General features: G+C 37.6%; 1 protein-coding gene across 6 annotated transcripts in view; it reads left to right on the top strand.

The window, feature by feature from the left end:
• Nucleotides 1–14,100, top strand: part of LOC150079291 (intermembrane lipid transfer protein VPS13D-like) — a 1,618,665-nt gene that overhangs the window by 690,372 nt on the left and 914,193 nt on the right. For all 6 annotated transcript variants that reach the window (XM_090383928.1, XM_090383929.1, XM_090383926.1 and 3 more), the window contains one exon: nucleotides 4,051–4,306. In XM_090383928.1, coding sequence (XP_090240054.1) covers nucleotides 4,051–4,306 — 256 coding nt within the window. The remainder of the gene's footprint in view (nucleotides 1–4,050; nucleotides 4,307–14,100) is intronic.

Here is a 14,100-nt window from a genome sequence, read left to right as displayed (position 1 = left end):
ATCAGTAGAGTTTTGAGGGGTAATTTTCACAAGTACATATGTCTGAATAATGTTCATCATCAATTAAAGCCATCCATCTCTCTGATTATCCCTTCTAAAGAAGACTTACTATAATATTAAGATACTACTTGAAGCACTTCCACATGGCACTCATTAGTGGAATATCTGCAGTGACTCAAAGTGATTGGTACATTAAACTAGGCCTAATTAAAAGTTTTGATGAAGTGATGGGTGAGATGAATTTGAGTGAATTACATTACTTCCGAAATATCCAAATATTAATACTGTGAAAGTGAAAGAAGGAATCTTTTTTTGGGTCCTCAGATCAATGAACTTATGCAAGCCTAAAGTGTTTAAAAATGCCTCAGTGTATTATCACTAAAAGCAAGACAGTTTTCTAAATGGCTCTGTGGAAATTTTTTGGGTAACCATAGTCTCCTGCACACAGAGAAGGATTTCAGAAACTGCTTGATGCACATAGGAAAAATGGGATGTTGTATGTCACAAAGGTCATTTCTTGCATTCGCATTTAGATTTCCTTCCTGAAAATCTGGAATGAGTGTACTTGGCAGACTACTCCTGTATGTTGTACTACAGTACACTTTGTCTGGACATTCCAGACAAATTATGCCAAAGCAAATCACCCATACAACATTTTTAAATTGCATTATTTTAACATTGTGTTTTGAGTTTAAGCTGGACAGCTGATAAAAATGTAACACAATCTTACATGTTTTGTGGTGAAATTTTCTTAATGATATTGATATTATCAGCAGTTATATTATGTTAAACTACATGTGCTAGAAGAAAAGTGATTTGAATATGTGCACAAAACTGATTTAGAAAAAAGTACATACATCTTCAATGAAAAAACAAATTCTTATTTTTTTTCTTTTCATTTTGTTTATTCATTTTCATAGTTTATAACCTGCACAGAACAGCCTTGCATTATTCTAAAATGGGCAGTAGCTAACTTGAAACTGAGCCTTACCTAGTGAATTGCTTTAATCAGATGTTCCGGAACTTTTGTGTGATACTCTTTCACTGTCTGAACTTGATGGAACAAATTCCTTTTGAATGTTTCCCTTGTTATTGAAGAAAGTGATCAGCATCACTATGGTTATTCTATTTTTATTTATTTATTTTTATTATTATTATTTTTTTTTTTTTTGGTGGGTAGCAATCATGGAGAGCAAATCAATATAAACATCATACCTTTTACAATCAAATTCAGCAAGGAGGATAATCAAAAGTACATTAATAAACCTACTGCAGATTTATTTTGTTTTCTGAATTATTCTGTCAGAGTTGCCTGAGTTTTTTTTTTTTGTTAATTTAACTGTGGTCTTCCATCATTTGAAAAATCCTTCAACAGTTAGATACGATCAGCAGTGTGAGAACTTTTTCAACAGCTTTGAAGTTTGAAGCATTGTTGACATCCATGTTCTTTTTCATCTTCCAGACGTACTTAGCCATCCCAAAATTTTGCATACCTGTAAGAACTGTGTGAGTGAGATAGAGCATTGTTACCATACATTAGTTTTACCAGTTCATTGCTTCATCACTCTTTTCTCCACCTTAATTAAAATTTAATATTTGTCCTTTTTTTCTAAAGACGGTATTTTTGAAGACATAATGGCATGTTGAACAACAGAATCACTCTCACACAACTGTGTATGAGTGAGTTACAGTTCATTAATGACGTAGGGAAAGGGTCATATTGATCATCTGTCACAGTGCATTATAGGGACAGTTATCTGCGTTGACATGTGTGCAGTGGACTGAGGTCTGTAACTTAATTGTCAGACTTTGTAAGTACCATAGTTTAAGGCCCCCATCATGATATGAAATTATATCTTCTATTTAGGCTCCTGTTGATTACATCATAAACTAAGTGCATTTTCCACCTCAGCATTTGAAGTTTTTTAACCTCCAAGAAATTCTTTCAGTGGCCCGAACAAGTGTTCACTGGAGAGGCAGGATTCAGTCTTCTCTTGAGAAAATAGGAGGTACTTTTTGTCATTGTATTTGAATTTCTGTTGATTTCAATTTTTCAAAAAATAAAAATGCATGAAAGGGACAGTTGTTGCAGTGAACAGAAGTAGAAAGGATAAAGGTATCTTTAGAGTTGAACACTATATTGACTTGTCAGAGTTTAGAAAGAGTTTTTTTTTTTTTTTTTTTTTTAAATAGATGGACTTATTTAGATTGGTTTGGATGATAGACGGGTTGAATTTTTTTTTTCTTTGATAAAAACCCCAAACAATAAAACTATTAGAACTTATAATACTTAGTACTGTACGTGGGTTGGAGGTTGAGAAGATGAAAGAAGATATTTGTTGACGTTAGACTTGAACTTCTGTAGATTGTAATTATCAGGAAATACGTATGAGGGAAGGTTGTTCCAGAAACAGAAGTTGAATGAATAAATTAGGAAGAAGAAAATTGGTTCTGTGGTAAGGGCACATAGCCAGATTGCTTTGAAAGAGAGAGCAGGAATTACAGAAGCCAATTCAGAAGAATAGTGCCAAGGAAGAATCTATAGAAAAGCCATGCAGCAGAAACAGAATTTCTCATAGACGTTCTGTTTCTGCATGAAGAGACTCTGTTAGAGATGAGTCATTAATTTACCTAACTTCCCTATTCTGAATGGAATATAGAAGCCAGAGAGAGGCTTCAGGTCCAATGTGCAAATTGCAGATGCATTGTCACAAGAAAAGTGCCCATGAAAATATCTATTAAAAAAAGCATGAATTAAAAAAGTGAATATCATTGTGTGATTGAGAATGGAAATTTTATAGTGGGGTAGCGGAGGCTTTCCCAATCAAATTGCTACAAAGCTATAAGTTTGATGTGCTGCACTCTTGTTTCAATTATTCTCTGCTTCAATGTCAGTCTGATGAATTACCAGAAAATAATAGCAAAATAATAATAATTGAAGTCCAGATCACATTCATGTGTCATCCGGCTATATGCTTTAGCATTAATTATTATTGTGAAATGTTTGCAGAACTTTCTGGAACAGAACATGAACTAGCCAATGAGAATGTCTTTGTGCATGTGTGCTAGGTGCAGAGAGCATCAAGAAATTAGGTGCCAACTGAACGTTCTGATGGGCACTTATGATAGTTTGAAAAGTTGGGTAGATGCCCTTGAAGGTATTAAAATGGGGGACCCATCAAACTCTCAGCTGCCCAACTCAATGTGAGAGCTCACTCTTGTGCATAAGGCAATCTCCAGGGCAAAATGCGCTGGTCCCACAAGAGTTAGTTATTGTCGGTGACTCGATTGTCATGGAGACAGTAATATATTGTGTAAAAATGATAGATGAAATAGTACCAGGGTATGTCTGCCAGGAGAAAAAATTGATGTTGTTGTTGTAGAACAGTATCATCTTTTAAGGCACAAATTGTGATATCGTTGTTCACATTGGCACTAATGACATTAAGAGTAGGAGATATGCCTTTCTCAAAAAGATATAATGTGTAGTTCATGCTGGCTGGTGCTCCTGCTCATTTCAACTGAAAAGTGAGATGTATCTTCCCTTATATCAATAAGTTGGGAATGGTCATTTTGGTTGGCAACCTGATGTGAACCCCTTTGACTATTTCCTATGAGTCACTTAAGGAGCTTGTATGAATTGTGAGTTCCAGATATCAGAGAACTGCAGCAGTAACATTTAGAATACGGGTATGAAACAGTTTTCTCCTTTGTAAGAATATTCAAGTATATTTAGCGCTCACTAATTTGATGATTCAAGCTCTTCATTTGTGTGAAAGGACACCAAACAGTTATTATAGAAATCAGTATGTGAATTTTAAAAATTATGAAGTGTTATGTTTTTATGCCATTTTGAAAGCTTAATTTAAGAACTCTGAAATAACATGATTTGGAAGATGTATTACTATGACATTTTTTGTTATTTTCAACTGTAGAATGAGTCCTATAATTTTTTTTGCATACTTTTTTTAACATTCATAGAAATGAGCATGTACATGTAAAAAATTACATTTAGTTATGTTTTATCTGGTTTTTCGTATTGTTTTTTAGATATTCATGAAGTATTCAACACAGAATTGCAACTGAATGTTTGCCACCTGAGTATGACTCTTAACAAACCAGACTATGAGCTCACACTTGCAAAAATTTCAAACTTTACCTCTCATTTATCTCTTAGAGACAATAACTTCACATATAAAGGCAAACTTGGGAGCATATCTGTAATAGATCTGACTCCATTTGGTTATTGTTATCCTGAAAAATTTGTTACATCAGGTACAGAAGTACTACATTTTGATATTTTTAGGTAAGTCTTTATTTTTTCATAAGATTACATCAGTTTATATTATACTTTTATATATTTTTTTAATTTTTTTGCTCTAACTTTCCAAAAATATATTTATTAATATACAGCCAGGCCTCGCATAACGTGAGTTTGATTAACGCGTTTTTCAGTTACCGTGATTTGAAAAAATTATATCACTTTTTACTTTACGCGATGTAAATTTCCACTTAGCATGATCTTTTTTATGTGATAGTTGAAAAAGATTTGAATGGCGTGCTAAGCATCTGACCACCAATAAACAAGTGTTTGCCCGCCTCAGTGTGTTCCATCAACCATCGAAAGTAGATGTGTTACTTGTGCTCCTGCTAATAAAGTCACATGCAGACATAAAAGAAAGGGTGAAAAACGTGATTGCAATAAAAAAAAAAAAAAAAAGTGTTATTACTTTAGCTGAAAAACTTGGAAGTTATTAAAAAACATGAAAATGGTGCAAACCATGCAAAAATCGTAAGGGATCCAGGATACAGCGAGTCTACCATACAAATTATCTTGAGCTGTAAGGACGAATATAAACAGAAATGTAAAGTTTCATCAACTTCATTTGTTTTACAAAATACCAGAAAGAGAAATTTAATAATGATTGCAATGGACAGTCTTTTATTAATTTGGATAGAAGACTGCAATCAAAAAAGAATTCGATTATCAAAGGACAATATTCAGAGCAAAGCTATTAACATTTTTACTAAGCTCAAAGAAACAAAATACCAAGGGGAGACTGAAACGTTTGTTGCTAGCTCAGGGTGGTTTGAACATTCCAAAAATTGAGTAGGACTGCATAATGTTAAAGTAACATGAGGAAGCTGCTAGTGTTGATGAAGATGACCCAGCGAAATTTCCTGCAGAATTGCAAAAAATCATTCATTCAGGAATGTGAAGATGATCGGTAAATATTTAATGTGGACAAAACGGGCCTATTTTGGAAATGGATGCCAACTAAAACTTATTTGGTTGCAAATGAAGCATCCCAACCTTCTTATAAAGTCTCAAAAGATCGACTAATGCTTTTATTAGGAGGTAACGCTGAAGGTGATTTTAAACTGAAACCTATGCTTATGTGCAGTGCACAAAATCCTAGGGCTTTAAAAGAATACAGCCATCGAACTCTTCCAGTCATTTTGCATTCAAATAAGAATGCATGGATGACCAAAGCCCTGTTTGAAGGCTGGTTTACATCTTATTTCTGTCCAACAGTTGAAACCTATTACAAGAAAAATAATCTTAGTTTTAAAGCTCTGATGCTTAAAGATATTGCACCTGGACATCCTTCTGCACTTAGTGACTTAAATGAAAATGTGAAAGTTGTTTTTTTACCAGCGAATACGACTGCATTATTGCAACCCATGGACCAAGGGAGGAATGCAACTTTCAAGGCTTACTATCTCCGTAGAACATTTGCACAGGCACTTGAAGCTACAACAGGAGACAGTGCGATTTCTGTACCAATATTTTGGAAAAAATATAACATACGAGTGGCCATTGAAAACATTCATGCAGCATGAAAAGAAGTGACAGCCAGCAATATGAGAGCAGTTTGGAAGCATCTTTTACCCCATTGCACAAATGACTTTACTGGCTTCAAAGGTGCAGTTCAAAAAGTTATTAAGACAACTAATATTTGTAATGACCTTGGTTTCAAAGGCTTGGATATGGCTAACATTCAGAAATAGTAGTAGTAGTAGTAGTAGTAGTAGTGGCACTTGATGCAAGAAAGCAAGTGTAGGAGCTTATGCAGCATCAGCCAAAAAAAAAAAAAATCACACCATACCCTCCAATTGCCTGTCCAGTTCCTCCTTAAATTTATTTAATCTATCAACTTCCACAACGACAGATGGAAGTTTGTTCCAGCAATTAACCACCCGCTGGCTAAAGGCAAATTTCCGCACATCTATTCTACATCTATCCTTTCTTAATTTGAACTTATGTCCCCGTAGGTTCGTATTCTGAACAAGTGGGAGGATCCCATCAGAATTCAGCGTGCTCAACCCATTCAAGGCCTTATAGACCTCAATCAGATCACCGCGCAGGTGCCTAGTCTCCAGCCACTGCAATTTGCAGAACTTAAGCCTCTCTTGGTAAGAGGATCCCTTCATTCCCCTCACCAATCGTGTTGCTCTTCTCTGTACACGCTCAAGCAAATCTACATCCTTCCTAAAATGAGGCCTCCAGACCTGTACGCAGTACTCAAGGCGTGGCCTGACCATTGCCTTATACAGAGGGACAATCACCTCCTTTTCCCTGCTAGCAAAATTCCTATATATCATTGACAAAACCCCATGACCTGCCCTAGCAGCCTGTCTACATTGCTCAGAAAACTTCATATCTGACTGCACAATTACTCCCAGGTCTTTTTCATTTTTTACCACCTTAAGTGTAGTACCACACAGTTGGTACGTTTCTCTGGGGTTACTTCTACCCATATGCAGTACTTTGCATTTGTCAAGGTTAAACTTCAGTTGCCACTTCTTAGCCCATCTGCCCAAATTATCTAGATCCTGTTGCAGTAGCACACTGCCATTACTGTCATTAACAACCCTGCCAACCTTCGTGTCATCTGCAAACTTCGACATTAAGCCTGATATACCTTCATCAATATCATTGATAAATATACAAAACAACAGTGGACCCAACACCGAACCCTGTGGGACTCCACTAATAACATTAGTCCACGAAGAGCAGCACCCATTGATTACCACCCTCTGTCTTCTCCCACTTAACCATCCTTTTATCCATTGTAGCAACTTACCCTTAATACCATTCTGCTCCAATTTGTACAGTAGTCTTCCATGCGCAACAGTGTCAAAAGCTTTCCTGAAATCCAAGTATATGATATCAAAATTATTTTTTGCATCCAGTTCCTTTGTCACCACATCATAATAACCAATCAAATTTGTCAGACAAGACTTTCCCTTAACAAACCCATGCTGTGTCTGAATTATTGCTGCAGTCTTGTCTAGATGATCCTGCAATGCATCTTTAACCAGTGACTCCATTATTTTACCCGGAACAGAAGTTAAACTAACTGGTCTGTAATTATTCGTGTCACCCTTCGAACCTCCTTTGTGAATTGGGGATACATTTGCACATCTCCAGTCCGTGGGAACCTCCCCTGAATCCAAGGATGCTCTCATAATTATGGCTAAGGGTTTGCTTAGTTGCTTTGCCGCCTCCTTTAATATAACTGGATAGATCCCATCCGCCCCAGGTGCCTTTCTTATGTTTAACTTCAACAATTTCTCCTCCACTTTGCTCTCAGTTATTACAAAATCATTAAGCACACTGCTACAATTTGATAACCTTCTTCCATTTTCAAACTGTAATGATTCCTCACGTGTGAATGTAGATGCAAAATACTCATTCAGTTTGTTTGAACTGTCGAACCATCGATGTCAAGTGGACCAATCATATTCAGCCCCTTCCTTTTAGAGTTTATATAAGTAAAGAAATCCTTGCTGTTTTTCTTAGCATCTTTTGCCAAAGATTTTTCGTAATCCGCCTTTGCCTGCCGAACCTCCTTTGTGACCTGATTACAGACTAGCTTATATCTGCTACAGGCTTCTGCGTCGCCTGATAATTTATATGCATCCCATGCATTTTTCTTCTCTGTCACGAGTCTCATTAGTTCATTTGATAACCATTTAGGCCTAAACCTTGAACAATATTTCTTCATCGGTATGAAAAGTCTAGTAGCTTCCACGATTAATTCCTTGAATGCTTCCCACTTAGAATTTACTGTTTGTAACATCGTCAGTCGATCCCACTGTACAGAATTTAAAAACTGTCTGAGACCACTGTACTCCCCTTTACGGAAGCAAAAACCCTTTCCTTTACCCCTGACGGTAGTTACCTCTTTGAGTAAATCCCACTTCAGCACACTGTGATCACTGCCACCTAGTGGTTCCTTTATCTGCAAATTCTTAATACACGAATGATCACTGCTGATAACCAGATCAAGAGTATTACTTTCTCTGGTTGCCTCTCGAACATGCTGCTGCAGAAAACAATCATCCAATAAATCCACAAAAGTCTGACTAGTGTGTGAGTGACCAACCCACAAGTTCCAGTCAATATCTGGGAAGTTAAAATCCCCCATTATAAGACATTCTGATTTACTGGCCCACTCTATTTCTCTGTACAATTGTTCATTGTACTCATTCGAGTAATTAGGCCTATAACACACTCCTACTCTTATTTTTGCTTTTGCAGTGCTTATGTCACACCAAACTGACTCAACAGTGCACTGTCCATCTATATCAACTGGATGCACTTCTTTTGATTTTATGTTTTTCTTAATTAACAGCATAACACCTCCTTCCTTTCTGTCCTGTCTATCCTTTCTGTACACATTGTACTCCCCAAATTCCAGTTCTGCATTCCTTATATCTTTGTGACACCACGTCTCTGCTATCCCAACAATATCCGTCTTTGATGTCTTGACCAACACTTCAAATTCATCAAATTTATATACTATACTTCTAGCATTGGTATACATGCAAGCATACATGCTCCTATGCCTATTCCTTGTTACCCTAACACATCCCATATACCCAACTATTCCAGGATGACTGCCATCCGTCCCTGAAACCCCGAACACCCCTCGCTCCAGGTCGCTTCTTATTCTAATAAAAGTTGTGCAAGAATCACTTTCACCTCTGCCTGCGGTTACTGTTAAACTATTAGTCTTTGTATCCCCCCAAGCTAGCAGTTTTCCGACCCACCTAACACTGCCTCGATAGCATCAGCAAATATTTTTGCACCCTTTCTATTTAAGTGTATTCCATCCCTGTAGAAGCAATCTCTCCTGTTAACAAGTACAGTCCAGGCTGAAAAAAATTCTACCCCTTGAGCCTTGCACAATCTTTCCAGGGCCGAATTGATCGACAAGGCTCTCATCATATACTCCCTCCTATCGTGTCTGGGCAGAATTGCAGACACTTTCAAATTCAACCCTAATTCTCGGCTTTTTTTCAACAGTGACCTGTACTTGTTGAGTAATTCTGCCGGTCTCCTACTCTTAATATCATTAGTGCCAACGTGTACAACTATATCACCTTTTGTGCCCTTGAAAGATGATATCCGCTCTACAACGTCATCAACCTTTGCCCCTGGCAGACATACCCTGGTCCTGTTCCACCTATCCTTTTTACATAAATCACTGAATTCACATTCAGAACAGCTAAGTGGCAATCTCCTTTAAATAGAGGAACAGCATGCATATGAAGAAGCTGAAGGAAAAGAGTGTGAGCCAGATGAAAATGTTACCACAAAGGAGATAATGGTAAAAGAACTAGGCGAAATATTTTGTATAGCAGAGAACCTTAAACAAAAGGTAATGGATGTTGATCCTAACATCGAAAGAAGCAAATTATTTTGCCATGGGCTATAGAAGCTTGTTGTCGGCTATCGGAAATTGTATGATGAAAAAATAAAAGGAAAGCCAAAACAATTCAAATGACTTTGTTCAAATATTTCTGTAGCAAATCATTAGTTTCTTCATTATGTATTTCATGAAATAAATATTTAGCATTAGCATTAGTAGAGGCATATGATGCAAGAAAGCAAGCTTATGCAGCATCAGCCAAAAAAAAAAAAAAAAAAAAAAACGTCCATTTCACCCCTCCATTCGTTCGAAATACCTATCCAGCTGAGCCTTAAATTTATTTAGGCTATCAACTTCCACAACAAGGGATGGAAGTCTGTAACACCAACCAACTACCCGCTGGCTAATGGCAAACTTCTGCACATCTATCCTATATCTGTCTTTCCTCAATTTGAATTTATGCCCTCTCAGGTGATTATTCTGAGCAAGAGGAAGAATCCCATCAGCATTGAGCATGCTCAAACCATTCAAGACTTTATACACCTCTATCAGATCACCTCACCGGTGCCTAGTCTCCAGACACTGTAATTTGCAAAACTTAAGCCCTTCTTCGTAAGAGCAACCCTTTGTTCCATTCACTAATTTTGTTGCCCTTATCTGTACATATTCCAGCAGCTCTAAATTCTTCTTGAAATCAGGCCTACAGACCTGTATACAGTACTAAAGATTTGGACTGACCGTTGCCTTATGTAAAGGAATAATCACCTCCTTATCCCTACTAGAAAAATTCCTGTATATCATTGACAAGACACCATGAGCTACTCTTGCACCCCGTCCGCACTGCTCAGAGAACTTCATATCTGCCTGCACAATTACCCCCAGGTCCTTTTCATTCTCTACCACTGTCAGTGTAGTACCACAGAGATGATATGTTCCTCTGGGGTTGCTGTTTCGCATATGTAGTATTTTACATTTGTCAATGTTAAACTTCATTTGCAACCTCTCAGCCTATCTGCTCAACCTTTCCAGATCCTATTGCAGCAGCATAGTGTCAGTAGTGTCCTTAACAACCTGCCAACCTTTGTATCGTCTGCAAACTTGGACATTAAGCTTGATATACCATCATCAATATCATTTATAAATACAGAGAACAATTATGGACCCAACACTGAACCCTGAGGGACTCCATTAATAACATTAGTCCATGATGAGCAGTGTCCATTGATTACCACTCTCTGTCTTCTCCCCCTCAACCACCCCTTTATCCATAGCAGCAATTTGCCTCCAATGTCACACTGCTCCAATTTGTGTAGCAGTCTTCCATGTGCAACAGTATCAAAAGCCTTTCTAAGATCCAAGTTTATAATATCAAAGCTATTCCCTGCATCCAGTTCTTTTGTGACTGCATCATAGTATCCAATCAAATTGGTCAGGCAAGACTTTCCTTTAACAAACCCATCCTGTGTTTGAGCTATAATTGCAGTCATATTTAGATGATCCTCCAGTCTTCTTTAACCAGTGCCTCCATTAATTTTCCTGGGAAAGAAGTTAAACTCACAGGTCTATAATTACTTGTGTCAGCCTTTGATCCTCCTTTGTGAATTGGGGTAGCATTTTCACATTTCCAGTCTATGGGTACTTCCCCTGAGTCCATGGAAGCTCTCATAATTATGGCTAAGGGTTTGCTTCCTTCCTTTACTGCCTCCTTTAATATAACTGGATAGATACCATCCACCCCGGGTGCCTTTCTTGTGTTTATCTTCAACAATTTCTCCTCCACTTTACTCTCAGTTATTACAAGATTATCTAGCTTACTGCCAGATTTGAAAACACCTCTGGCATTCCCCCTCGCTGAATATCTCCTCATGTGTGAATGTCGATGCAAAATATTCGTTTAGTTTGTTAGCCACCTGAGCAGGATCATCAACAGTTGAACCATCGATATCAAGTTTACCAATCTGATTCATCCCCTTCCTTTTAGAGTGTACATAAGTAAAAATCTCTTTGCTGTTTTTCTTTGCGTCCTTTGCCATATATTGCTTGTATCTGCCTTCGCCTGCCTCACCTCCTTTGTTACTTGGTTACAGATCAACTTATATCTATCATAGGATTCTGTGTCGCTTGTTAATTTATTTGTATCCCATGCATTTTTCTTCTCTGCCATGTGTCTCATTAGTTCATCTGACATCCATTTAGGCCTAAACCTTGAACAATATTTCTTAGTTGGTATGTAAAGCTTAGTAGCTTCCAAGAAAAGTTCTTTGAATGCTTCCGATTTTGAATTTGCTGTTGATAATTTCTTTGAATGCCTCACATTTTGAATTTGCTGTTGATAACATCATCAGTTGGTCCCACTGTATAGAATTTAAATACTGTCTCAGACCATCATAGTCGCCTTTACGAAAGCAAAAACCCTTCCCTTCCCTTTACCCCTGATGGTAGTTACCTGTTTGAGTAAATCCCACTTCAGCACACTGTGATCACTGCCACCTAGTGGTTCCTTTATCTGCAGATTCTTAATGCATGAAGAATCACTACTGATAATCAGATCAAGAGTATTACTCCCTCTAGTTGCCTCCTGAACATACTGCTGTAGAAAACAATCGCCCAAGAAATCCAGAAAGGCCTTGCTAGTGTGTGAGTGACCAACCCACAAATTCCAGTCAATATCTGGGAAATTAAAATCCCCATTGTAAGACTCTCTGATTTACTTGGCCACTCTATTTCCCTGTACAGTCAGTCCTCGTATAGCACGATAGTTGTGTTCCTAGAAACCTTCGTGCAATGCAAAATCGTGCAATATAAACCACAGGCCCTATGGGAAAAATAGGGTTAGGTGCCAACCACCCAAGATTGAACACACATTTGTAACGAAAACATTACCAAACACAATAATTAATCGTAATAAAATATGTAAGCATTTTAATTACTTAAGTAGTTTATGTAATACGTAAGTATTTTATTAAGACTATTACGTAATAAAATATAGTAATGCTTTTGCTTCTATCGTAAGCAAACTTTGTTTGATTTTCTATCCAAGCAGATGACAGCCGTTCCATCTCTTCCAATTCTTTATGTCTTAATCTAATGGATTTTAATTACACTTTGAGTTGTTCCTGCTATGAAAGTTGTTTTTATTTTATCTGCATTCTTTGTAATTCTCGGCGTTGCCTCATTTAGTTCTGTAGCATGTGCAATATCACATGGTCTTTAATTTTGCTCAAAGCGTTTCACAATTTCATATTTTTTACTCTATCGACAGAAGCGGACTGGCCATAAGCCTTGCCAGGGAAACCCGGTGGGCCGGAAGCCAGTGTGATTTTGGCCATAAAGCATAGTATGAGGCCACTATAAATTTTCCCGGGTAAGAATTTTTGACCCAGTCCGCCTCTGTTTATCGATACTGCTTTTGTTTTTCTCTGTGAATCTGCAGTGTCTTCACCAGGACGCTTCCTTTTCACACCTTTTAAGTATTTTACTCATTTTTAGGGAATAAAGCACAATTACAAAACGAGGAGGCACACTTGATACATATAAACAAAGCTGCGTGCACATACAGCAACTGAATAAACAACACCTTAAAGGCAGAGATACACTATCATATGATGAGAGCCCTGTTGATCAATTCGGCCCTGGAAAGATTGTGCAGGGCTCAAGGGGTAGAATTTTTTTCAGCCTGGTCTGTACTTGTTAACAGGAGAGACTGCTTCTACAGGGATGGGATACACTTAAATAGAAAGGGTGCAAGAATGTTTGCTGATGCTATCGAGGCAGTGTAGGTGGGTCGGAAAACTGCTAGATTGGGGGGTACAAGGACTAATATATTAACAGTAGCCACTGGCAGAGGTGAAAGTGATTCTTGCACTGCTTCTATTGGAATGAGCAGCAGACTGGAAAATAAGATGCATGATATTTCAGAGACTGCTGTGAGTCATTGGGGTACAAATAAACACATGGGTTGTGTTAGGGTAGCTAAGAAAAAGACCAGGTGCATGTATACTTGCGTGTACACCAATGCTAGGAGTTTGGTAAATAAATTTGATGAATTTGAAGTATTGCTCAAAGCATCAAAGGCGGATATTGTTGGGATATCAGAGACGTGGTGTCACCCAGATATAAGTAATGCAGAAGAATTTGGGTAGTACAACGTCTACAGATAGGAAGGGAGGAGGGGTTATGCTATTAGTAAAGAAACACATAAAATCAAAGGAAGTGAAGCCAGTTGACATCGTTGGACAGTGCAGTGTCGAGTCAGTTTGGTGTGACATAAGCATTGGGAGATCAAAATTGAGAGCAGGAGTGTGCTATAGGCCTAATGACTCTGATGAGTATAATAAGAAACTTTACAGGGAAATAGAGTGGGTCAGTAAATCAGAGTGTCTTATAATGGGGGATTTTAATTATCCAGATATTGACAGGAATTTGTGGTTTGGTCACT

This window comes from Mastigoproctus giganteus, chromosome 10, assembly GCF_048544385.1.
Source record: "Mastigoproctus giganteus isolate SK-2022 chromosome 10, ASM4854438v1, whole genome shotgun sequence".
Taxonomy (NCBI): Eukaryota; Metazoa; Arthropoda; class Arachnida; order Uropygi; family Thelyphonidae; genus Mastigoproctus; species Mastigoproctus giganteus.
This window is presented reverse-complemented; position numbering and strand designations above follow the sequence as displayed.